The following is a 26572-nucleotide window of genomic DNA, read 5'->3' as shown; positions in this document are numbered from 1 at the left end:
GCATCCAAGCACAACTTCTTGGAAAGAGACTTACCCTGTAACATACACCTGGCCATCTCCATTAGAGTCCGTTCTTCGACTCTGCACCTCCATTTTGCTCCAGTGTGTAGCACTGTGCACTGATGTATGATGCCGCAAGCTGCCAAAAATCAGTAAACTCACGGGACATGTATTCTCCCCCCTTGTTGGTACAAAGTGTGACCAGCTTGTGGCCACTCTCATTTTCAACCATGGCAAGTATTCCCAAGAAGCATGCAAAGGCATCTGACTTAGATCTCAAGGCAAAATTCCAAGTATGGCAGGAGAAGTCGACCAATATTCTGACAAAATATTCTGACAAAATAATAAAATCCCCCAATGGATGTTGCCCTCACAGGACCACACACATCACTATGTATCAGATGCAATTTGCACCAACACTCCCGTCCTTAAGAAAAGAAAATATATGCATCTTGCCCGGTAAGCACCTTTCACAACTATGCTTAGAAAGTGTGCATGTTCAGGAGGCTGACGGCCACATCCTGTGAATGCATTTTAACCAAGCTACGATAATGTAGATGCCCAAACCTGTCATGCCATAGATGAGTGTCTACAATAACTGAATCTTTCATTGCATGTGCCTCAACAACAGCCCCTCTCTCATAAGAATCAGAGTTATACAGCCCTCTGGTGAGTGGTCCGATGAGTACAATGCTATTATCATGCCTAAAGTCGTACAGGGGCACAACGATAACCATAACCAGCTGTAGCAATGGCTGAAATAGAAATCAGATTTTCCTTAATGCCTAAAAAATATAAAACAAACAATAGAGCGAGTGCATCACCTGATACTGAGGTGATTTCCACTCTATCAATGCCTCTAACTGCATAAGAACACACGTCATGATGCCCCCCTTAGGCGCACAATCCAAAGACTTAAATAGTTTCTTGCACGATGTGATGTGCTTGAAGAACCACTATCGAAAGTATCATGTGGACAGAATTTCATGCTTGGAAGGATGATACTTGCATGTGAAAACATGCCCTATCATCATGAGCAATGTTTGCTGTCTCACTAGTACTTTCAGCTGCGGTACGAGCATCTGAAACTGCAAACCCTAACTGCTTTTTCTTCTTCTCTAAAGCGATGTGCTTTCTGCATTCTGAAATACCATATCGGAAGAGAAAATCATCGTGGTGGACATTCAAGTCATAGTCATTATGCCAATGAACCTGAGAATATGTTTCTTGCAAGCAAGGATATGCAAACTGAAACAGTGTAACTTGACATAGATTGCAATTCGAAAGGGACAGCCTTGCCTTATAGATGGCTAATTCATGATGGATCTGAAAAGGAAAGTATTCATGGCATCCAACTGGATCGAAACAGACAGATTATTTGTCAGCAGTTTGCCAACGATACCAATCTAACACCACGAAAATGATGAACAAACCGTTAAAGCTGTCCTAGAATGCTTCAATATATCCTATCTAGCCTCAGGTTCCAAGATTAATCACGAAAAAACAGGAATTTTTGGCACTAGGAGTGCACCTCCACAAATTCTATTGAACAAAGGGTGCAAAGTTATAAAGGAGGGAGAAGTTTTCAGGCTGCTTTGTATTCCTATGGGATTCAGATGCTCAATGAAGGACAGATGGGACTGGTAATTGACAAAGTCAGAGACAAAATCACCAAATGGCAAGCGCTACAACCAACGCTGTCCAGAAGGAAATTTGTTTTGAACCACTATATCTACCCGTCTATTATTTACTTTATCTTATGTTGGGCGCTGTCACCACAATGTAAATATCCTAAGTCAAAGTACAGCTGACCATTTATTTGATCATAATTAAAGAGTTTTCATATGTGTTAATTATGGTCAAAGAGTTCTTTTAATGGTCAAAGATACTTGACTCTGGTCAAGTAAGCCTGACTTTGGTCAGGAAGACTTGGTTTATTACCAAGAGGGTTAACTACGGTTAACCAGAGAACCACAGAGCTGACTATGGTCAAAGAGTGTTGACTTCGGTCAACGAGACTTGGCATGCGCCAAGAGGGTTAACTACGGTTAACCAAGATGTGCCAACTTCGGTTGGAGAGTTGTGCCAACTTCGGTTGGAGAGACTTGGCTATAATTAAGGCGCCTCGACTCTTGGTCAAAGCTCCTTAATTATAATCAAGAGTGTTGACTCCGGTCAACCAGAGAATAAATATATATTTTTATATTTGTTTAGGTGTGCACATGTATTCAGTGGGGACGCCCACCGTGACTAGAATTAGTCCACAGTGTGTTATTTGCATGCAAAGCGCTAACAATTAATGGGTGCCATGGTGGTGCGCTTTAATTAATTGTTGCAGGTACTAGGAAGAGTTATTTTTCCTAAGCGCTACGGGAGCCTAACAAGCATCTAGGAGGCGGTTCGTGTGACCAAGTGCTTTGAAGACTCCAGAGTGGCCCTTAGTGGCATGTAATAGGACTTAGTCTAGATTTTAGACAAGTGGCATGTTGCCAATTTGAAATGAGCTTGAAGCTCTTGTAAAAAAAGGGGATTTTTAACGTTTTGAAAGTGTGTGTATCAGACAGCTCTACGCTGAACTTTTATAACAGATTCTCTTCAAGTAATAAAATACCTTCGGGGGGGGTCCAGCCCGACATGTTGTCCTGGGCCCTAGTGTCTCTGTTGAGAGAGAGAGAGAGAGAGGGAGAGCAAAAGGGGAAATGTGCTTGCTGTCTTTTACGAAGGAGGTTCATAGTGAATCAAAGAGAAATTGCCGTCTTTCAAAGAGCTTGAGGGATTTCATAACGAAATTGTTGTCTTTCAAAGAGCGTGAGGGATTCCATCTGAAATTGTTGTCTTTCAAAGAGCGTGAGGGATTCCATGGATTTCATAACGAAATTGCTGTCTTTCAAAGAGCGTGAGGAATTCCATCTGAAATTGCTGTCTTTCAAAGAGCGTGAGGGATTCCATGGATTTCATAACAAAATTGCTGTCTTTCAAAGAGCGTGAGGGATTCCATTGGTATCAGAGCCTAGGCTCATAGCCTTTTAAGGCTGTGACGATTCTAGCCAAGGAGAGGAATTAATTGGTAGGCCTGGGACCTCCAACGCAACAACGAAAGAATGCCTAACGGAGAATAGGCTTAGAGGGAAGGTCGTCATCGACGAGATGCTAACGGATGAGCGACCAATGTCAAATGCAAAAGGTCGCAGACGGGCGTGCACGGGTGGAGGTTTGCATCGCCAAATTGACGCTCAAAGCTATGTTTGAGAGGCGCTTGTGCTGAACGGGTGCTTTTGTCCTTCCTTGCTGAAAGAAATGAAAGAAAGGCAAGACGGAGAGCCAACGCCAGGAGTCTAAGTGGCGTAAAGGAACACCGCCCTTACGCTACATCAGGTGACGGGGTGCTTGCGGATGCCCAGGATGGTTAGATGCACGCAGAAGGTCCCGCGACGACGGATGGTCTCCAGAAGGCTCGACGCGCGACGTCGACCAATTCACAGCCAAGGTTTGGAACCTTGGGCACCTGCTGACGTGGCAAGTGTGCACAGAGCTGACGTGGTGCTCACACGTGGCACACAGGTGACGTGGCACCCACGTGGCAGAGGTCTTGACAAGTTGCTGACGTGGCATGCAGGCCTGAGGGGTGCTGACGTGGCAGTACATGTGGCAGCCAGATCAGGTAGCTGATGTGGCAGACCCTGGGTTTATTTAGCCTAACCTTGGTTAGTGGACTGGCTAGAGGTCCAGTTAGTTGACCCAACTGGACCAGTCTGGTCACTGTAACTAGACTGTGACCAGTCCAGTTAGTCTAGTTGCAGACTAACCAGACCAGAACCAGTCAGTCTGGTTAGAGTAACTAGCCAGTTACTCCATCTGGTTACTGTCCTTTCAAAAAAAAAAAAAAAAGGGACAGTTGCAGACACTGTTTCCGCTAGCAGATTTCACCTGCCTGTCAGACTTTTACTGTCAGAAAAGCAGCAGAAAAGCAGAGAAAACAGAGAAAACAGAGAAAGCAGACTTCTACTGTCAGAAAAGCAGCAGAAAAGCAGAGAAAAGCAGAGAAATCAGAGATTTGCAGAAAAAGAAAATGCATGCCTTTGTACACTGGGAAGATGAATCAGATGCTTCTGAGTGCTTTTTGCAGTAGCCAGAAAAAAGGGCAATACAATTGTTGATGCTTTAGCATTGAACTGATAGCCCAATTACTGGCACAAGTTGTGAATGCAAGACACCTCTTGTTGAGGTATTTTTCTGTTGGAAAAGCAAAGGTAGTGGTGCATCAGTTACCGGCACGGTGTGTGAAAAAATTTGCAGATCTCAGAATATGGATCAATCACCTATCCAGTGGGATTCACAAGATAGGGATGTACATCCAAGACAGAGAAGTGTGCAGCAAACTCAACAAGAATTTGAACAGATGGTACGTGCTCGTATGCAAGAGATGGAAAATCTCAGAAAAGATCCAAGGGCTCAGCATTTGTTTCAAGCAGAAGCTATGCCTAATATAGCATATGACGTGCCAATGCCAAAGGCACACTCTCGCGTACAACCAAAGAGAGAGAGATTTCATAGGGGACGGTCCCATAGCAGGAAGAGATCGAGGCATCATCACCGATCTCCTAGTCCATCACCGTCTACCTCAAGTTCGACTTCTGTATCTTCTTCTTCTTTACCAGATAAACCATCCAGAAAAAGAAGGAAACATAAGAAGTCTAGGAAGAGAAAGTCTTCCAGAGAGACCAAGGAATTCAAAGAGGGAGGTAAATCTGTCAAGTTTATGACCTACAATGGACAGTATGGTCATACAGACAAAGCATTGCAGTTCATCAGGCAGTTTGATGCTACATTCGGCACAGAAAAGTTTTCAGAATCCTCCAAGTTGAGAATGGTCAGTTTGCACTTGACAACAGCAGCTAGCGCATGGTGGAGTGCACAGACCACAGATGGGTCAGCCCCAAGGAAGTGGAAGGACTTCAAGAAAGCCTTCTACCAGCAGTTTATGCCTAAACAGTTTAGAGACCATGTTCTTCAAGATTGGGATGGTTTGCATATGGATGCAGGAGATACAGTGGATGTGTACAACCAAAAGTTTTGGGATGCTTATTTGCAGGTTGCACCAGACATACCACCTTATAGAGTCAGTACGACTCAAAGAGAGGAGACTATGGCTCAGGTATAGGACTTGCTGTCCAAAGGGTTAATTCAGCCCAGCTCGTCTCCTTGTTGTTCCCCTGTACTGCTAGTACAGAAGAAAGATGGTTCATTCCGTATGTGCGTCGATTATCGCGCACTGAACAAAATGACCATCAAGAATAGATTCCCTATTCCGCGCATTGATGATGTGCTGGATCAGTTAAATGGAGCTTCAGTTTTCAGCAGGATAAAAGAGTGGCTATCACCAAGTGAGGATACAGCCTCAGGATGTGCACAAGACAGCATTCCGCACTACATTCGGGTTGTATGAATACTTAGTGATGCCTTTTGGGTTGACAAATGCTCTAGCCACATTCAATAGAATGATGGATCGCATCTTCCGAAAGTACAGGCATTTCACGGGTACTTTCTTTGATGATATCTTAGTCTTTTCTAAGACAGAAGAAGAGCACAGGGAACATCTTGCTATAGTGTTTCAAGAGCTGAGAAATCATCAGCTCTACGCAAACAACAAGAAAAGTGAATTCTTCTTGAAAGAAATCCATTATCTAGGGCATATAACATCCAAGAATGGGATACAAATGGATCCAGCAAAGATCCGTGCCATTCAGGAATGGCCAGAGCTGAAAACTGTGCATGAAGTTTGAAGTTTCCTAGGCCTGTGTTCTTACTACAGAAGGTTTATCAGACATTTTGCTGATATCGCAGCTCCATTACATGACCTTACTAAGAAAAATGCAGCCTTCACATGGGAAATATCACAGAAGAAAGCATTCAATACACTCAAGGAGAAGTTGACTACAGAGCCTATTCTTGTAGTCCCGGATCTTTATCAATCTTTTGATGTTGATTGTGATGCTTGTGGAGAATGTGTTGGGGCTGCATTGCATCAGAATGGTCATGTAGTGGCCTATGAAAGCAGGAGACTTCGGGATGCAGAGAGATATCTAGGAATCTATGAGAAAGAGTTATTGGCTGTAATTCATGCCATCCATACATGGAAGCACTATCTTTTGGGTGCAGATTTTACTGTTAAGACAGATCACCAAAGTCTGAGATACTTTTTGACTCAGACCAAGCTTTCCGAGAAGCATATGAAATGGGCAAACATGCTGTCAATGTATCATTTTCAGATTGTCCATACCCCAGGAATTCGGAACAGAGTGGCAGATGCCTTGTCCCGAAGACCCCAGGTCAATAATGTGACTATTGCTTATCATCAGGACCTGGAAGGCATGAGGGAGCAATATGCTCGTAATGCAGATTTTGGTGAAGTTTTACAGCAAATGCAAGAGGGGCAATCCACCATTCACTATTCCCTGAAAGATGGGTATCTAATGAAAGATGATTGCCTATGCATCACCCAAGAGATGAGGAAAAAGATTTTGGAGGAATGCCATGCACCTCCCTATGCTGGACATAGAGGAATTACAGCAACAACTCTAGCACTAGAGAGGTATTTCTTTTGGCCAGGGATGCGGAAAAATATACATCAGTTTGTTACTGAATGCCTTACGTGTCAGAAAGTGAAGTATGATAGACGGAAGGCACCTGGCCTACTTATGCCTCTTCCCGTGCCTCAGGCACCATGGGAAAGTATTACAATGGACTTTATTTTTTATTTGCCAAGATCAAAGTTAGGGAATGATGGGATTTGGACTATCATTGATAGATTCAGCAAGCAAGCTCATTTCATTCCGGTTCGCAAAACCATAAAGGCAGATCATATGGCTAAGCTTTTCATGGTACAGATTTTTAAACATCATGGTATGCCTAAGTCCATTGTTAGTGATCGAGATCCCAGAATGACCAGTCTATTCTGGAGAGCTTTACTTGATAACATGGGGACGAATCTGAATTTTTTTTCTTCTTCCCATCCCCAGACAGATGGTCAAAGTGAAGTAGCAAATTCTACAGTTTTGGATATGCTGAAATGCTACGAGGGTGACCAAAGTTCAGACTGGGAAAAGTACCTACCGTTGGTAGAGTTTGCTTACAATAATACAGTACATAGCTCTACAAGGAAAGCCCCTTTTGAGGTCATATATGGGAAGGTGATTTTGCCACCTATATTGAGGACCAAAGATGAAATATTTGCAGCTGATCAGTTTGTGAGAGACCTCCAGACAGCTTACAGCCTAGTCCGGACAGCAATTGAAAGGTCTCAAGAGAAACATAAAAGAACTGCAGATAAGCATAGGAGACAGTTAGATCTCAAGGAAGGGGATTGGTACTTTTGAAGTTTGAAAAAGCTAGGCTCCGTAAGTTTAAAGGCAAACAGAAAGTGTATGCAAAGTTATCCCCCAGATACTATGGCCCTTTCAGGGTTACAGAAAGAATAAATGAGGTTGCATACAGATTAGCATTGCTAGAGCATTGGAGGATTCACAATGCATTCCATGTGAGTCTTCTAAAGAAATTCGAGGGACCAGAGCCTACAGAACCAGTATCAGAGGATCCACCAGAAGTGGATGAGCTGGAGAAGGTCCTTCAACCAGAGCAGATTGTGTACCATACTGTGCGCAAAGGCCCTCAGGGTAAGGAGTTTTACAGGTATCTTGTAAAATTCAAGAATTATACGGCATTAGATGCCAAGTGGATGGATGAAGACATGTTATCCGACCATCCACAACTTTTGGATGTTTACAAGGAAGCTTTTCAGTTGAGGTCAACTGAATAGAAGCCGAGGGGATGTCACCACAATGTAAATATCCTAAGTCAAAGTACAGTTGACCATTTATTTGATCATAATTAAAGAGTTTTCATATGTGTTAATTATGGTCAAAGAGTTCTTTTAATGGTCAAAGATACTTGACTCTGGTCAAGTAAGCCTAACTTCGGCTAGGAAAACTTGGTTTATTACCAAGAGGGTTAACTACCATTAACCAGAGAACCACAGAGCTGACTATGGTCAAAGAGTGTTGACTTCGGTCAACGAGACTTGGCATGCGCCAAGAGGGTTAACTACGTTTAACCAAGATGTGCCAACTTCGGTTGGAGAGTTGTGCCAACTTCGGTTGGAGAGACTTGGCTATAATTAAGGCGCCTCGACTCTTGGTCAAAGCTCCTTAATTATAATCAAGAGTGTTGACTCCGGTCAACCAGAGAATAAATATATATTTTTATATTTGTTTAGGTGTGCACATGTATTCAGAGGGGACGCCCACTGTGACTAGAATTAGTCCACAGTGTGTTATTTGCATGCAAAGCGCTAACAATTAATGGGTGCCATGGTGGTGCGCTTTAATTAATTGTTGTAGGTACTAGGAAGAGTTATTTTTCCTAAGCGCTACGGGAGCCTAACAAGCATCTAGGAGGCGGTTCGTGTGACCAAGTGCTTTGAAGACTCCAGAGTGGCCCTTAGTGGCATGTAATAGGACTTAGTCTAGATTTTAGACAAGTGGCATGTTGCCAATTTGAAATGAGCTTGAAGCTCTTGTAAAAAAAGGGGATTTTTAACGTTTTGAAAGTGTGTGTATCAGACAGCTCTACGCTGAACTTTTATAACAGATTCTCTTCAAGTAATAAAATACCTTCGGGGGGGTCCAGCCCGACATGTTGTCCTGGGCCCTAGTGTCTCTGTTGAGAGAGAGAGAGAGAGAGGGAGAGCAAAAGGGGAAATGTGCTTGCTGTCTTTTACGAAGGAGGTTCGTAGTGAATCAAAGAGAAATTGCCGTCTTTCAAAGAGCTTGAGGGATTTCATAACGAAATTGCTGTCTTTCAAAGAGCGTGAGGAAATTGCTGTCTTTCAAAGAGCGTGAGGGATTCCATGGATTTCATAACGAAATCGCTGTCTTTCAAAGAGCGTGAGGGATTCCATCTGAAATTGCTGTCTTTCAAAGAGCGTGAGGGATTCCAAGCGCCTACAAAGAAGAGCCTGGCTCAACTGAATAGTCTTTTCCGTTATTTCCTCTTGGGAGAGGAAACAGGGCAACACAAAATAGCCAAAGTTAGATGGCAATTTTGTACATTACCAGAATCTGCAGGAGGACTGGGAATAGTGGACGTGGAAATATTCGGGCAGATTCATGGCCCAATGGATTCTAAAGGTAGTACAAGAGGCTGACTCTACTTGGGCCACTTTAATTCGCAGAAACATTGACAGGGTAAGGTTTCTCAGATGGCATTGGAAACAGATTCCTTTTGGTGTCACACTTTTTGGTAAGGAACCATGTGTGGCTAAAGGATCAAAGTTGTGGAATGGTATGTGGAAGGCGTGGGAAGCGATGAGACCTTTAGAAAGCCCTTGTGAAGAATTAGCCAAAGAAGGCAAGACTGTTTTTCCGGCACTTCGTTATCCCATACCCTTTCAAATCTTTTCATCCATATTTTGTCCGCATCTCTTCTGTGGCATTTTTGGTTGAGGTGCGTGATGAGCTCTTTGTATCCTTCCATCAGGATTGGGATAGGAAAAATCTGGGACTGCCTCACTCTTTGTCTTTCTTGGATGAGCAGAATATGGAATCTGTTACGTCAATATCTAATCATCAAAGTCTCATCCTTTATCCACCTACCATGGGCCTAGTCCCACAAGTTTCACCACACTTTGATACCTTTCTTGTTTAGGCGCAATGCCCCTTTCAGCGCCTCATCTCGTATCTGAGATTCCGGCCATATGATTGGGACCCAGATTGAATCCTGGCTACAAAAGGTGCTGGTGTCTGGACAGCCAGCCGGGCAAGAACGATAGGCCTAGGGGATGGCTTGTGCAAGCGATGCCACGAGGCTGAGGAAGATATTCCTCATCGTTTCCTTAACTGCAGCTCTTCTAAATCTCTTTGGGACACAGTGAGCAGACACATAGCCTTGGTTCCTTTTAACTACGCTTATATGTCGTTGGGTGATGCCCCCATAAAATCCCCTTCAAATTGGAATGTTAACCGTAGCTCCGCGATATGGACCATCTGGTATCAAAGGTGCTCTAAGGTGTTCAATGATGTTGAGATTTATACTAATAATTACTTTTTAAATCTATGGTTGATCACAGGAACGCGGTGATAACTTCCAAAAGCTTAGCCACCTCCAAGATCAAATACAAGAATGCTACAAAGAAGAAGACAAGCTTGCCAAAGAAGAAAGTTCGCTGTTGGTCCAAATTCAAACGCTGGTGGATAGCCAAGGGACGAAGCTTCCACATGGTAGCCAGGCAGATGCCGTGCCCCCTAGTCCTCCTATCAGATCCTGTCCTCCTGTCAAATCTTCTCCGCCCAATCACCCTAATGACCCCCTTTCAGTTTCACCTCTTGCCCAGATGGCTAGCCAAACCCTCCTCCATCCCCTTCTCGCCGCTTCAACTCCTCTTGCCCCACCATGTTCAACAGTTCCCCCCATCCCACAGATTCCGCTTTTTAAGAGACCTATCTCCCTACAAAGGGCTGCGGGGACTGCTGCACAGCCCAAAGACGGTAGCAAGAAGCGCAGAGGAAAAAACCATTGCCCCCACCTTGTCGTGCCGGGCACAGTTGTTATTAAAGTTATCACCCATGTGGTCCCGAAAGAAGAGACACATGATACTGATCATTGAGCTCTACCGCTGTACTACTGATGTTCTTGAAAGCCACTTCTCCCCTGTTTTGTTGCTTTCCCGGGGAGAGAACTTACCATGATGTAAAAAGTTTTTCTTAATTTTTTAATATAAACCCTCACTTTTGGGGGGGGGGGGTAAGAAACCAGTCAAAATTCTCCTCAAAAACCCCTCAAATCAGTCAACAAACTCCTTAAACTGAGTTCAGACTGCAGCTCAGTTGAAATATGAGGTAAACAGCTCCGAAACTTGCAAAACCAGGGGGTTTGGGGAAAAACCACTATTCGTTTTGAACAGCAAGGCTAAAGTCGAAAATAGCAGTAGAGATTTGGCCCTGCCTCAGAATACCTGCAGCCAATGAAAAAATGTCCAAATCTGCTCAAATTTACTGAAAACAGTGGTGCTTTTCACCAAACCAGGTGGTTTTGGCAAAAACGGGTGGTTTTGATCTCAAACAAAGGGGGTTTTCCCTGAATCAGTGTCGAAGAGGTCAAATGAGGCAAAAAATGCTGCCATGTGAAATGAAGAGAGAATTTTACTCTACGATGTATGAAATCTGCACAAAGGCAGATAATACTGCTGGCAAGCCATGTTCCAACCTTCAGATATAGTGATTCAAAAAGAGGACTCTAGACAAACAGGCATCTGCCAACACGTACCATCAAAGCAACATAACAAGGTGAGCAAAGAGCAACCAAAGCACAAAGCTACAAGCACACCAACATTCACTATGCGACGTGCAAGCTTACAACAAGTAGCTCGCCCAAGACCAAGCACCTAAAGACTCCTCTCAGTGAGCTAGCAGAGTCATGCAATACAGACTCACTGTAACTACACTGCCATTGCAACGGTGGCAGCGATTAAGGCACTTGTGGATCCAGTAGCAATGAAGGATTGGGTGACCAATCATGCGAACCCTGGCCATAACCATTAGTGCTATTGTAGATTCGGTTTGCAATTGGTGGACACTTGCCGGGTGGACTATATTGAAGCAGATGTACGAGGTGAACGAGGATGCGAGGATTTTCAACCTTGAGACAGAGCTCTACCGCATGAGCATGGATGAAGGGGACACAGTACAGGACCACATCACAAAGAAGCACTTAGCAGTTGGACAAGCGACGGATTTGGCAAGGATGGCTAGGCTTCTGCTTGGCATTCATCACGACAATGATAGCAAGGCAGAGGGAGGTGCCAGTGACGCTTGAGAAGCTGGTACCATTGCTTCTACAGGAGGAAGCTCAAGAACTTAGGTATGGAGGATCATGAGAGGACAATGCCTTTTATGCCAAGCACAAGGGCAAAGGTGAGCGCAAGCCAGCCTCGACAAGCCCAAGAAGAAGGATGTCAAATCTGAGAATGACGGGGATACTTCAGATTATGAGAACAAGAATAAAAGAAAACAACAAAAGAAGTGCTTCTACTGTGATACGCCATAACATTGTGGAGAGGAAGGTAGAAAGAAGAAGGCAGATCAAAAGAAGAAGAACAACTCCAATCAGGATTCAGAGGAGACAAAAGCACAATAGGAGAGCTTTTCTTAGTGACATCTGCCTCACCATGGAATAGCTACGGGCAGGCAAAGACTGTACGGAGCAGATCTGCAAGTAATGATAGTGTGGTGACATTAGCAACACGAAACTCTGCATCAGCAGTACAAACAGCAGGCATCTGTGTACGGGTCTGCATGAAAGGCAGCAGCAGGCTGCAGGGCGCTAGGGCAGAGGTTCCAGAGCAGGGGAATGTCCAGGACAGAGGAGGAGCACAATGGACATGCAGGCGGCTGTTTGAAAGGAAATCAGGAGGGCCAGGAATAGACCGTGACTGGGGCTGCATATGGCCTGGGCCAGTGGCTGGATGCCATGTGGCCAGGCGGGCCAGCAAAAAGATGGTCAAGGGCTAGTCAGGCCCCATATACCAGCAGGTCTGTTGGTTTGGGCATGCCTGGGTCGGCCAGGATTTGGAGGGCCATGGGCCCTATAAAAGGAGAGCCTTTGGGCTCATCATTCATCAACTTAGTGAGCCACTTGAGGAGCAGATTGGAGCAGCAGTTCAGTAGACATTGGACCTCCCTCCAGGAGGCCCAGGAGCTGCAAGGACGAAGCTGAGTGCTGCAGACAAGATTTGGCTCGTAAATTTACTAAGTACTCTCCCATCCATGCAAGTTAGATCATGCTGTACAAAACAGTTTGTTTTGAGAGGAGGTCATGCAGCTTGACGGTTTAGCATAAGCTCACAGTGGTAGCTCACACAGTGTTCTTTGGGTAGACACTTTTAGCTGTATACGATAAGCCTCTAGCACATAGCACCAAACAGTCTCCACCATGGAGCTATTCATAGTAGTTAGATCAATTTTTTGGTATTTCAGTCATGATTCCATATGAGATCCGTGCCTCAAAAGAGAACCTACTTCAGTTGTTTATTGCCAAAGGGTATGTACCGATATACAATACGTCATAGGTCTTAAGGGACACAAATGCATCATATTCTAGCATGGATAGATTCCACTTTTTGATCATGCACATTTGCAGGTAAGCCTTCAACACAAGGCACTCAGCACAGCTTGACTTTCGTGATGTACAGCCTATTGCCACATTTTCCTTGTAGGCTACATTTAGTCCTTTTAGTACAATTAGTACTGCTAGTCCTATCTAGGGTTAGGATGCTTAGGACAGTTAGTCCTAAGATAGGATTTATAGTTGTATCTTCATTCCTGCAATAGAACTATAGTTTGCTTTGAGCTCTATCAGCTCCCTTGAGAATTACATCAGTCACTTGCTCCCGGTTTTGCAAACTAGCATACCTGTTTTGCTACCGGCTGAAACCGGCCTTCGATAAACCAAAGGGCAGTGATCTTCTTCTACTCAGTCATAAACTTCATAAATAGCCACAATGCAAGGTTCAATCACTTAGCACAACTTAGAAACAAGCTTCAACAACAACAAAGGTGAGGCTAGAATGCCCCTGCTCAATGAAAATAGTACACAGTGCACCCACTAGCCCCAAATGCCTTGGCACCCCTTATGGTATTTATTTAATGCTTCTGAATGGAAATGCTTTACAACAAGGGTTCAACCCTGCACTGTTCCTCTTTGCAAATCCTCTACTTGTCTTCAAGGCATCTAATCCCAGTACACCACTAGAATTCCCACTGGCAAGGCATACTCAAGCATTCACTTCTGATCTGACACAACTTAGAGGCATTCAGGCATCCAAACCACTGGCAAACTAATCTCAAGGCAGCCTCAAGGCTATCACATGCATCCACACTATCCTTAGGCCTTCCGCAGGAACACCCTTGCCTTTGGGTGCTTCCTAGAACCTGTTGGAGTCCTGAAAGGACTACACACAACACGCATGCACTGCAAAAAGCTGCAAAAAAAGAAAGAACAAGGAAAAACCAAACTTGGAACCAACTCCTGCTGTCTGTGATAGAGGGGCGAGCTCCTTCCTCGCACCTATCCTCTGTCCAGGCTCCCCGCAGGATGCAGGTGTCTTCCAGCAATCAAAAGAAGAGAGAAATGAAGGTAGAGAGCAGAGGGTGAACAAGAAAGAGCTATAGAGGAAAGATGGTCCATATATCTGCCCCGAAATGACTGCCTCGAGATCTGTGCCTGAGTCCTCCTAAGAGAGGGTGCCAAAAGCAACAGGGAAAGTTCCTCATGCAACATGCACTGGTCCAAAACAGCTCCAGAAGCCACCACGCAGCCAAAAACATGTGCACAAAGGTCCAGCATAGCAAAAAGACAACCCCAAGCACCTGCTGGAGGTAGCTGAACATGTCTGTGCGGACGTTTGTACAACCATACGGACGTCCCTACAGTCCGTACAGAAATTTTCAGTAAGTTCAGAAATGACTTCTGGCATTTCCTGAAAGTGCGTACTAGCCTTGAAACAGTCAAAACGGAGTTAAAACGGCTTAAAACGGGCTTCAAATAGCTGAAACAGCTCAAAAACTGCACAAGAACAACTGAAAACGTCCAACACCTCTGGGAGAGTGAGGGGAGAGAGATGGAAGGTGGGGGAAGGGCATGCATACACATGCATGACAAATGGCATCTCCTCCTTGCCATTTGCCCCTTCATTAAAGTCCTAACCCCCATACCAAGGACAACGTTGGTTGTCCTTGGGCCCAACTTTTAGACCCCTCTTTTAAAGCCTTTGCCTTGCCCCTAGGACCTAGTGGTGCACCTAGACTTTGCCCTTAGGAACTTCTAGGAAGTGTGCACTTTCTCTAGCCAGTCCCTCATGGCCAAACCATTACAACACTTAACCATGGTTAACCTTGGGTTGAGCGTAGGTTAAGTTACGAAGATACTTTACATCACTTTTCACGTCCTCGTGACATACTACCTAGGTTGCTGCTGAAAAAGTACAAATAGGCAAAAATAGCCCATACCAGAATATACATGGTCTCTAAGATACAACCTGCAATGATAATATGGGCTAGGAGAGCTCGAGAGTCCATCCATACATCAATGCATCCTCTATGTCGAGTGTCGCGAACACCCATCATGGAGACCTCACGGCAGAAATACTGTCAACAAGCAGCATCTCAAGTGAGACATTCAGTGCCACCAAGCAATCTCCAGATATATGAGCAGTCTGAATCAAGGAAGGGAAGGTGCTACCCTCCTCTTGAGCACCAAGCAATGCTCCAGATCTCTGCTCTGCTGAACCTATAAGAGCCTGTACCGTAGTTGGCGCAAGCTGAAACGCGTCGAGGTAGAGCTGCAAAGTCTGAGGTGAGTCTGCCAGGTCACCCTCCTCCATCCACCTCGCATCCAGTGCAGGATAACTCTTGAACTTCACCAGGTAGCGACGGGAAACTCTACCTTTCACTTTTCTTTCCATATGTGCCAAAATCTGTTCCGGAACCAAGATTTCATCCAACTCTTCCACCTCGGGCTGATCCTCATGCAGCACGTCAGTAGGCACATCACCCTGGAAAGGCTTCAATAAACTCACATGAAAGGCATTGTGTATGGTCCAAGTGGCAGGTAGCTTCAGCCTGTAAGCTACATCATTAATGCATTCAAAAATCTGAAAAGGACCATAATACCGCATCTTCAGCTTTGTGTACACTTTCGTCTTGCCTTTCATCTTCCTGAGTCGTGCTTTTTGAAAACGCAGCAGCACCCAATCGCCCTCTTTCAAGAGTAACTCGCGGAGATGCTTATCGGCTGCCCGTTTGTGCTTCTCTTGGCTTTTCTGGAGGGCTGTTTTGACCTTCTAGTAAGCAACATCCAAACTTTCCACAAATCTGTCTACTTCAAAATTCTTCTCTTTCGTATGCAGAATGGGAGGTACCTTCCGTTCTCCTGCCACAATTTCAAAGGGGGCTTTCCCCGTGGATGAGTGTAAGGGTAGTGGAATTGGCTTCTTCGGACTGCCCATGAGATTCAGGATGGAAAGAGGATGAGAAATTCAGCGTGGTACACATATTCTCAAAGATACCTCTTCAAAAAAGACTTGTCATCCGCGGGTCTCTATCACTGACAATTGATTGAGGCATCCCGTGATGTTTAAACACATGAGACATAAAGAGTCTCACCATTTGGTCTACTGTAATTTTCTTTCTGACAGGAATGAAGTGGGCCTGCTTGCTGAATCTACAAATAATGGTCCATATCCCATCATGTCCAGATGGTGTACGAGGAAGATCAAAGATAAAATCCATGGCAATGCTCTGCCAAGGTCAATCGGGAATAGGCAGAGGCTGCAGCAGTCCAACCGGCTTCTGCCTGTCATATTTCACCTTTTGGCAGGTGATGCATGTCCTGACATATGCCTCGACATCACTCTCTGTCAACACTTTGGGCCTCAACTGTTTCGTGACACACAATCTGCCATGCATCATCAGAAATCTGTCTTTGAGAGTATAGTGCTCATGCCTCTGTCCATCAACCAACTGATCATAAATCCGTGAAAAATCAGCATCATTGGCATATTGATCCTTCATGGCATCAAGCTCATCATGATATGCAATGATCACTGCTGAAACTTGTGGCTTAACAGACACTGCATCTGGAGTGGGCTTGTGTGAGAGTGCATCACATTCTTCTTCCCAGGCACATGCACAATCTGAAAATGAAACATAGAAAGAAAATTTGCCCACCTCATATGCTTCTCAGACAACTTTCTCTGAGTGAGAAAGTGCCGCAGTGATTGATGATCGGTCTGAACATGAAAATCAGCACCCAAAAGATAATGCTTCCAGGTCGAAAGAGCATGTATGACAGCCAACATCTCTTTCTCATAGATGCCGAAATTCATTTCAGCATCCTGGAGCACTCTACTCTCGTATGCCACGACTCTTCCATCCTGCATAAGTACCCCTCCTACGCTGTTCCCACATACATCTGCTTGGACAGCAAAGGGTTTGCGAAGATCTGGCAAAATAATCACAGGATCTCAACAGAGTCGCTCCTTCAAAAAATCTTGTCCATCATTCTGTTGAAGGTGGCAGGTGCATTAGTTAACCCAAATGGCATGACAAGAAACTCGTACAAACCAAATGTGGTACGAAATGCTGTTTTGTGAACATCCTCTGGCTGAATTCTGATCTGGTGATAACCACTCTTCCGATCAATGCGGCTGAACATTCCAGACCCCTGTAACCTATCCAAAATATCATCTATCCAAGGTATAGGGAATCTATTCTTAACGGTAATCTTATTGAGGGCCCTATAGTCAATGCACATCCGCCAGGATCCATCCTTCTTCTGGACCAAGAGCATGGGTGAGCAGTATGGTGAAGAGCTGGGCTGAATCAGCCCCTTCTCCAGCAGATCCTTGACCTGGTTCATAATTTCCTCTTGCTGGGCTGCACTGACCCTGTAAGGAGGTCGGTTAGGAGGACTGCTACCAGGGATTATATCTATCGTGTGGTCTTCTGGCCTTTCAAGGGGCAACTCCTGTGGAAGTGAGTCAAAAAAACAGTCCCTAAACTGAAAAAGAAAATCTGTCCGCTGTTTTTCCAGCTTAGAAAAATGAGACTCTTCTTCTACTGACTTCTTTTCAGATGCAAACACTAAGTACGCTGAAAGATGCTTTTTCATTATGTTGCCAATGGCAGAAGCAGATACAACAGGGATGGATTCTCCAATCAATTTAGCATCCAAAACGTGGGTCTTGCCACGGTGAGTGATTGTGATTGTTTTATTCTTTGTATCCAAAACAGCCCCAACACGAAAGTGCCAAGGTATCCCCAGTAACACATCACAACCATTCAACGGCATAATATAGAACTCTTCTGTGTCCACGTAGCTCTGAATATGCATCCGCAACTTGCCTATCACCAGAGTAACTGACTGGCTGAGTCCCGGACAAGCCATATCTGCATCACACAAAGGATCCATCTCTTCTGCCCTTATTCCTAACTTTCCAGCCAGCTCTGGAGAGATGAAATTGGCCTTGGCTCCCGGATCGAAAAACATCAGAGCTGTCTGGTCTCTTATCTTGCCCCATGCCCGGCATAACTCTGTAGCATCTGTATTCTGAACAGCCCCAATCAAGTCTGGCAAAAGACCAACAATGGGCTTGGGCTTTTTATTCTTCTGATCAGTCCTCTTTTCCTCTTTGTGCTCACCCTGCTCAGAAGGAGGGAACTTCTGCTTCTTATGTGGGCATTCAAAAGCCCTGTGGCCTTCCTCCTTGCAAATATAACACTTGTTGGAATTTGTTTTTCCTCATCAGACATGCGGGTCAGTACTCGCCTCTATCTTCCAACAAACTTTGCCTTCATGGGCTGCGAAAACTTTCTGAACTTCTTAGGGGATTCCGTCTTGCTGCCCTTTGACCTTGATGTCTCCTATGAGCTTCCTTTGAACCCAGAAACTTTCCCTTGCATTAGTGCATAAGCTGTAGTGGCATTCTCAACCAACTGAGACATGTTGGAAACCCTTGTCTTCGTGCAGTAGTCCTGAATCTCCTTAATTCACTGGCAGTAGGGCTTCCCAAAACTTCTTATTGTTGTCCTCCAAATTTCTGCAATTTGCAGCATCCAACCTGTACCAAGCGGTCATGATATCCACCTCAAAAGTGGTAGTGAGCCATGCTGCTCAGAAGACCTGCTTGAATTCAACCCAAGTGGTAGGTGCTCTGCCTTGCAAAAGGAGGTTGGTCCACCATTGGAGCGCATTGCCCTTCAAAAAGGTGGCTGCCTTTCAGACTTTGGAGGATTCTGTGAAGTGTCCACCTGAGTAGGCAACATCAAACTATTGCACGAATGTCAAAGCCTTCAATATGTCCTGCATCCCATTGAAAGTCTCAAACTTGATAGTTGCCCCTCCCTCCTTGTAATCTTTCAATTTGCCTTTAGGGGTGAGATTGTCATAAACGAGGGGCTGTAAAAACAGTGGGGGCATCACTGCTCCCGCATTCTGAGCCATTCCAACCGTACCCATGGTGGGGTTTGGCATTCCAGGTCCCACTCCCTGCATCTGTGGCAGATTCCAAGTATTGCCCATTGTCCCAGACATTCATGTCTGCATTCCAAGCTGCATCCCAATGTTTGAGTACATCATATTGGCATTTGCAGGGGGCATTTCACCCTTCATAGGTTGCTGGAAATTCTGCATTCCTGGCTGCGTGCTGCCCATAAAGCTACCTGGCATTCCGAGTGCCTCTGTGGATGGTGCCACCATTGCCTGAAAAACTTATCCCCCTCCGAAATATCCTGGATGCATCGTGGGCTGAGGAAGGGCTTACTGTCCCTGATTGACTGAATGAAAGTTATTGGCATTACCCGCTACAGGGGTGATCGAGGGCATCTCTGACGGCTGTCCACCGAAAGAAACATGCCTAGGAGTCTTCTTATCTTTTGTTTCTTCTAAGATGACTTTTTGCTTCCATGGGAAGCAACCATAGGGGGAGGAGCTTGCATAATCTCTGTGACAGCATGTTGCAACTGCGACAGGGCTCCCGCTACACTTTGCATTTGTAGCTGAAAAAGTACATTGGGATCAAGCTCCTCTGCCTCATCTACCTCATCCTGTGAGTCCTCCGTGGCATGCTCAGGAGAGACCGGATGAGCCCCATTGTCCTGCTGGTCATCACCCCCACTGGTACTGTGCTCCTCTTCAAAGCTCTCTGATGCTTTGTCTTCGTCCTGCCCCTCCTACTCTGAAATGGTCAATGACCTCTCACGGTGTGACATGCTTGCTAAGATTGATGGCTATATCAACAATTGCACTGAAGGTGTCCTTCACCCAACACTACCAGGCTCACCTCTGTAGGAAGATGGTGACGGTCCCGGCAACGGAACCACTGCAACCGGCCTTCGATAAACAAAAGGGCAGTGATCTTCTACTCAGTCATAAACTTCATAAATAGCCACAATACAAGCTTCAGTCACTTCAATCACTTAGCACAACTTAGAAACAAGCTTCAACAACAACAAAGGTGAGGCTAGAATGCCCCTGCTCAATGAAAATAGTACACAATGCACCCACTGGCCCCAAATGCCTTGGCGCCCCTTATGGTATTTATTTAATGCTTCTGAATGGAAATGCTTTACAACAAGGGTTCAACCCTGCATTGTTCCTCTCTGCAAATCCTCTACTTGTCTTCAAGACATCTAATCCCTAGAATTCCCACTGGCAAGGCATACTCAGGCATTCATTTCTGATCTGACACAACTTAAGGCATTCAGGCATCCAAACCACTGGCAAACTGAGCGCAAGGCAGCCTCAAGGCTATCACATGCATCCACACTGTCCTTGGGCCTTCCACAGGATCACCCTTGCCTTTGGGTGCTTCCTAGAGCCTGTTGGAGTCCTGAAAGGACTGCACACAACACGCATGCACTGCAAAAAGCTGCAAAGCAAGAAAGAACAAGGAAAAACCAAACCTGGAACCAACTCCCGCTGTCTGTAGCAGAGGGGCGAGCTCCTTTCTCGCACCTATCCTCTGTCTAGGCTCCCCGCAGGGTGCAGGTGTCTTCCAGCAATCAGGAGAAGAGAGAAATGAAGGTAGAGAGCAGAGGGTGAACAAGAAAGAGCTGTAGAGGAAAGATGGTCCACAGATCTGCCCCGAAATGACTGCCTCGAGATCTGTGCCTGAGTCCTCTTAAGAGAGGGTGCCAAAAGCAGCAGGGAAAGTTCCTCCTGCAGCCTGTACTGGTCCAAAACAGCTCTAGAAGCCACCACGCAGCCAAAAACATGTGCACAAAGGTCCAGCACAGCAAAAGACAACCCCAAGCACCTACTGGAGGCAGCTGAACACGTCCGTACGGACGTCCGTACAGAAATTTTCAGAAAGTTCAGAAATGACTTCTAGCACTTCCTGGAAGTGCGTACTAGCCTTGGAACAGTCAAAACAGAGTTAAAACGGCTGAAAACGGCTGAAAACGGCTGAAAACAGGCTTGAAACAGCTCAAACAGCTCAAAAACTGCACAAGAACAACTAAAAACGTCCAACACCTCTGGGAGAGTGAGGGGAGAGAGATGGAAGGTGGGGGAAGGGCATGCATACACATGCATGACAAATGGCATCTCCTCCTTGCCATTTGCCCCTTCATTAAAGTCCTAACCCCCATACCAAGGACAACGTTGGTTGTCCTTGGGCCCAACTTTTAGACCCCTCTTTTAAAGCCTTTGCCTTGCCCCTAGGACCTAGTGGTGCACCTAGACTTTGCCCTTAGGAACTTCTAGGAAGTGTGCACTTCCTCTAGCCAGTCCCTCACGGCCAAACCATTACAACACTTAACCATGGTTAACCTTGGGTTAAGCGTAGGTTGAGTTACAAAGATACTTTACATTACTTTTCACGTCCTCGTGAGACTGGCACTTGCTAAAGCTAACATAAAGACACTGCCCATGCACGTCGCCCTTGCATGTTATGGGTCTTGTTTCACATTACAATCTGGCTGATCGATAACTTTGATTCTTCTCTTATAAACGCTCGATCACGATTTTGCCCACATGTCGTGTCTGCAAAGCTCTCGTCTTGCTGCCTTCCATATTCCCTTCTTCCCTCCTTTACTTTCCCTTATTGATGGCTGCTGGCAGACAGTCAGGTTGCTTCTAGCTATTTTGTCTCAGAGTGAGCCATTTATGCGGTCTCTTGTGTGCCTCTGTTTTGCTTCAGATTTGCTGTCCCTGACCTTAATACAGCACGGTACCCCTTGGCAAAAACCACCTCCAAAATCAGTTGTTATCTTGAAAAACCGCCCTGTCAGCAAAACTATCGTCGGTTTTCTCAAATTCGCATCATTTCACAGAAAAAGCCTGCAAAAATTTTATTTTCAAGAAAAACAGCTTTTTTTTGTCAAAACCACTGGAGAGAAGTTCTCTCTCTTTTTCACATAGAACCAACCTAGAATCTTAGAACATCAAAAATCGCTCCCAAAACGTAGAACTTTAGAAAATCTACAAACAAAGCCTCAAAATTTTTCCATAAGGAAGAATATCACTCAAAAGAGAACATCTTGAGCTCCATAAACCGGAATAGAGAGCTTTCTAAACTGAAATGAAGAGGAAGAAAAGCTCTACAAGATGCTACGCCCTACCTGCTGTACCGGTTTGTTGCCATGTCCCAATCATTTGACCTTCCCATAGGCTCTTGACTAGACAATACAGTCCCAAACGCTGCCAATACAGTGGGCTTCCTGGCAGCCCTCCATACTGACCTTGGTGGCCTCATGGGCTGCCATAAATCTATTTGAACAAGAATATCTATGTTCTGCACATGTGGCAGCCAATCTGCTACCCACATGGCAGCCTAAACAAACCTCTAGGCCCTGACATACACTGTACGTCGTCCTCCCCCATGTCCTCCTCGTCTAGTGCATCAAAAGTGGGAGGTGACCCTAATATTTAAACAAACAAACAAGGCACCTTTAGTTTGCAGCAAATTCTCAGTTCTTATCTCTTCTATTTTCAGCAAGGCAGACATCACAGTTTGTAACCTTTGGAAGGTGACAGACTTTCCTTTAGCCTTTAGAAACCCCAGACAAGGGGGACGAATGCCGCAACATTACCACCAGATGGAGCACTTTTGCAGCAATGGGAAGGGCAGGGCACAGAAGCATTGCCAATCTTGATCCAGACCACAAAAGACAATATGATTCTGCTAAGCCATTTGGCGGACAGTGCTCATGCCTTTTGACTATTTTCAAAGACAGATAGCTCCACGAGGATACTGAATCTCCAGAACCAACTCTATGGGCTGAAGCTGGAAGAGGTTGAAGGGATCGAGGAGTTCCTCAACAAGAGTAAGGTAATTTGGGACCAGGTAGCTTCAGTGGGAGAGAACCTGGACACAAGAATACGGCAAGGCTTTTTCTAAGCAAGCTACCCCACAGTTACCAACACTTTGTGCCAAAACTGATAGGTCAAAGGACCAGCCCAGTCATGTCTGAGGAGCTTGGAGTCATAATCGCAAAAGAAGAACTATGGATGAAGATATACTATGATGGCCTAGCAGCAATTGACAAGGCTTTCAATGCCCACGCAAAGGTCAAAGACAAAAGGAAGCAAGGATCTCCACATAAGAAGGAATAAAGGGTCTTAAGATTCAAAACGAAGAAGCAAGTGTTTCTACTGCATCATGGTGCACTATACCAAGGAGAACACAAGAAAGCAGCTGACAAGAAGGATGGCAAGGAGACCGAAAGTTGCAGCAACGTAGTCATTGGTAAGTTGTAACGTGTTCCTCGTCATTGGGAAGAACCCATCATTGAAAATATGCCCTCTAAAGCAAAAGATCTGTGTTATGTTGACAATAGTGCCACAACCAATAAAGGCAGTGTTACAGCTCCATCAGAAAACCATTGGATCCTAGGTTGTCAGTCACATTTAGTGACAACTCCAGATGCCAAGGGAGGGAATTGTTGGCAATGTTCTTTCATCACCAAGACAGGTGACACCAAGGAATTATTTGATGTATTTGTTCCGAAACTCTGCAAGTATCTCCTCTTCATCAATGCTATCATGAACAATGGAATGAAGGATAAAAACAGGATGCAGGTTGTTAAAGGAGTGTAGATAAAAGGTCTGTATAGAGGAGTCGGCTGGGCATTTGCCTTTCTTCTTTCTTTGTTGCCTTATGGTGCACAAGTCTATTGGGATGCCAGGGTGGTTTCAGCTGATTCGTCCCACTTTGAAGCTCGGAATAACATGCGGGTGGAACTGACTCTTAACACTGGCTAGAGTAAAAAAATTGGCCGATGGTACATGACAGATGGAGATGAGAATGCTGCTAGGGAAACGTCAACTAGATCAAGTATATTCCCCACACCCGATTTCAGACCTCTGACATTCTTTTGTAAGGTGGTTGGTTAGTTCTACTTGGATTCTCCTTCTCGTGATGATCTACCCCATTTTAAATTTGCAGACTTCGCAGAACCGGACCGTCTATTCATACCTTGTTTAAGGCATTTGCGCATTATTAAAAGATCACCCGTATCAGTATTTCATCAGTCAGCAACATACGGTTTTGGAAGTCCCAGTGTCTGTACCGTGAGTTTTATGTTGTGTCCGTAGAGTTTATCGACGATCAAATAACATGAACTTGATACTAGAGGACAACGTGCGAACATCACGTGTTAAAGTTTAATCTCAGGAACCCAGCTAGAGTTAAAAAGCACCTGCCACTAGCCAAACTTCTTCAACTAAGTGCCACCCATCGCATCTGAAGAATCTTGGTCGGCTTTGCCTCTTCCATGACAACAAGCTTTTTTACGCACGGCTTGGCCGTCAATTTGTTGTGGGTGCTCCGTATTATTAATCGGCTCGGTCTCAGCAAAGTTTCTAACAAAAAACTCTTTGTTTTCTTTCCAAACTTCACCATCTGAGTAAATTTCTTTTTTCCAGATAGGTACTGAGGCCTTTATCTCGTGGATCACAAAATGGCAGGCTTCCAGAGCGTCTTTCCTGTGTACAGATGAAGCTGCGATGAAAACACTCTCCTCTCCGATGGGCACAACGCCAATTCGATGCGCTACGGCAAGCGCAATCAATGACCAGCGACCTCGGGCAGCTCGGCAAATGGCCTTGATCTGGCGGGCTGCCATGGGAATGTAAGCCTCATATTCGAGCTGTACAACATGCCGATTCTCGAAGACATCTCTGGTAGTTCCTGCAAATGTTGCGATAGCCCCGGCTCCTGGATTTCTAACAGCATTGATGTACTTGCTTAGATCGAGCGACCCATCAGAGATTTCCACAAGATCGAGTCCTTCGCTCTGCGTCATGAGCGAAAAGTTCAATTTCTGTTGCAATTATTCGCTCTTGGTTTTTGAACGTCCTGTGTTGTGTTTCCTTCCTTTGAGGGCCATTAGAGTGTTTTTGTGGCACGTATCCACGTGTGTCTGTGTGTTGCACACACCTATGCATATGTGTGTTTCTTAGTTTTTTACCGAGAGCCACACGACTAGAACGGCATTTGTGGCATGTATACAAGTGTGTGTGTGTGTGTGTGTGTGTGTGTTTTTCTAGCGTTCTCTCCGGCAATCTTTCTTTGATTGCTTGCAAACCCACTCCATAGATTATGAGGTCTTTTTGGCATATACTGAAATTTTCAGTTGATGTAATTGTAGCACCTTCTTTTGAGGTTGCTACTCATGTAATATAATCAATAAAAAGTGTGTGTGTATGGCATTGGTGACTGGGACGACCACTACACACGAGTGTGTGTTGCATACACCAATGCATGCACATGTGTATCTCTGTGTTTTTTTTTTTTTGCGAAAAGGTATCTCTATGGTTATCAAAGAGCTTATGGAGTCCTAGGGTGCTAATCCACAAGGTAGTAATAGTCTAAGAGTCCAAGGGTAGCACATGGCATAAGTCTAAGAGGTCATGGTAGTTTAAGAGTGGTGATAGTCCAAGAGCCTGTGGTAGTCTGAGGTCGAAGAGTACAGCTTGTGCAGTTCATGAGTCCATAAAAGTTCAAGAGTCTAAGGGTGAAGGTCGTGATAGTCCAAGAGTCCAAGGATGGTAAATAAAGAGATAGTGGTAGTCCAAGGGTGGTAATCAAAGAGGGTAGTGATAGTCCGTAAAAGTCCAAGAGGTAGTGATAGTCCGCAACGTTTATATCGACACTCATATTGATAGTTATTGAGTTTTCTATAGGCCCCTTTCAATGTGAATAGTCATATGCCATGTCCAAGAGTAGTCCTCCCAAGTAGACAAAAGTCTAGGTTGAAGAAAGTCTTAGAGAAGAAGTAGAAAGTAGAGGATGTGGTTGAGGAAGCCAAGATAAATGTCCACAGAAAAGAGGGAGTCATGACAAATGACCAAATTCAAGACAAGAGAAGGACCTAAAAGAGGCCAGCAATGAAAAATCAAAGCAAAAGTTGCACATTCAAATTGAGATGTTGCATCTTAGCAAGAGCCTCCTAATGGAAAATTGTAGAAGTTTTTGAAATCAAATGCCAAACTAAAATTTGATGTAACTCTTCCACTTGTGCCCTCACCCCTTTATCATGTTTTTGCAGTGTAATCAAACTTGCAGGGCCCAATTCTCAATCATACCTAAACTAAATCTCTCAAAATCAAACCCTCCCATCTAACTACTACCTTCCTTCCATCTCCCATTCCCCCCCCTTCCTTCTCCCTAGACTTTGGGTGCCCTTTTAGCTCCTCCTCCCCAAAACCCTAATTTCAAAAATACTCTTTATTTTGCATGGGAACATTATTTCTTTGTCTATCCTCATGTTTAGGTGGACTTTTCCATGATGATCTTGCCATTCTTCATCTTTGCTACAAGTTCCCTCCCTCTCCGTCTTCATTCTTTCAAAAAAGTAAAATTTAAGATATGACCCACTTTCTTTCTGAGAGTATATATGCACCATCATGTCATTACTTCTCTCATCTATGATTTCCTCTTTATTTTAAAGTCTTTGAGTCAATATTCACAAGACCTTTAGGGGTTTTCCTTTGAGCTTGTTGCAAAATCAATGTGACT

At 44.8% G+C, this 26572-nt stretch overlaps 1 protein-coding gene and 1 pseudogene across 1 annotated transcript; both read right to left on the bottom strand.

Moving 5' to 3' along the window:
* Positions 1-15172: 15172 nt before the first annotated feature.
* On the bottom strand, positions 15173-16057 carry LOC147889429 (uncharacterized; annotated as a pseudogene).
* An 8020-nt stretch (positions 16058-24077) lies between these two features.
* On the bottom strand, positions 24078-24950 carry LOC147889428 (molybdopterin synthase catalytic subunit-like). Its single transcript, XM_087391798.1, has one exon. The coding sequence runs from the start codon at positions 24855-24857 to the stop codon at positions 24276-24278; it is 582 nt and encodes a 193-aa protein (XP_087247924.1). The 5' UTR covers positions 24858-24950; the 3' UTR covers positions 24078-24275.
* Between the last annotated feature and the right edge of the window lie 1622 nt (positions 24951-26572).

This window comes from Dipteris shenzhenensis, chromosome 20, assembly GCF_047967505.1.
Source record: "Dipteris shenzhenensis isolate YYH24624 ecotype China chromosome 20, Dip_SZ_1.0, whole genome shotgun sequence".
Classification (NCBI taxonomy): Eukaryota; Viridiplantae; Streptophyta; class Polypodiopsida; order Gleicheniales; family Dipteridaceae; genus Dipteris; species Dipteris shenzhenensis.
Note: the sequence above shows the minus strand (reverse complement) of the source record. Positions and strands in the feature narration are given on the sequence as shown.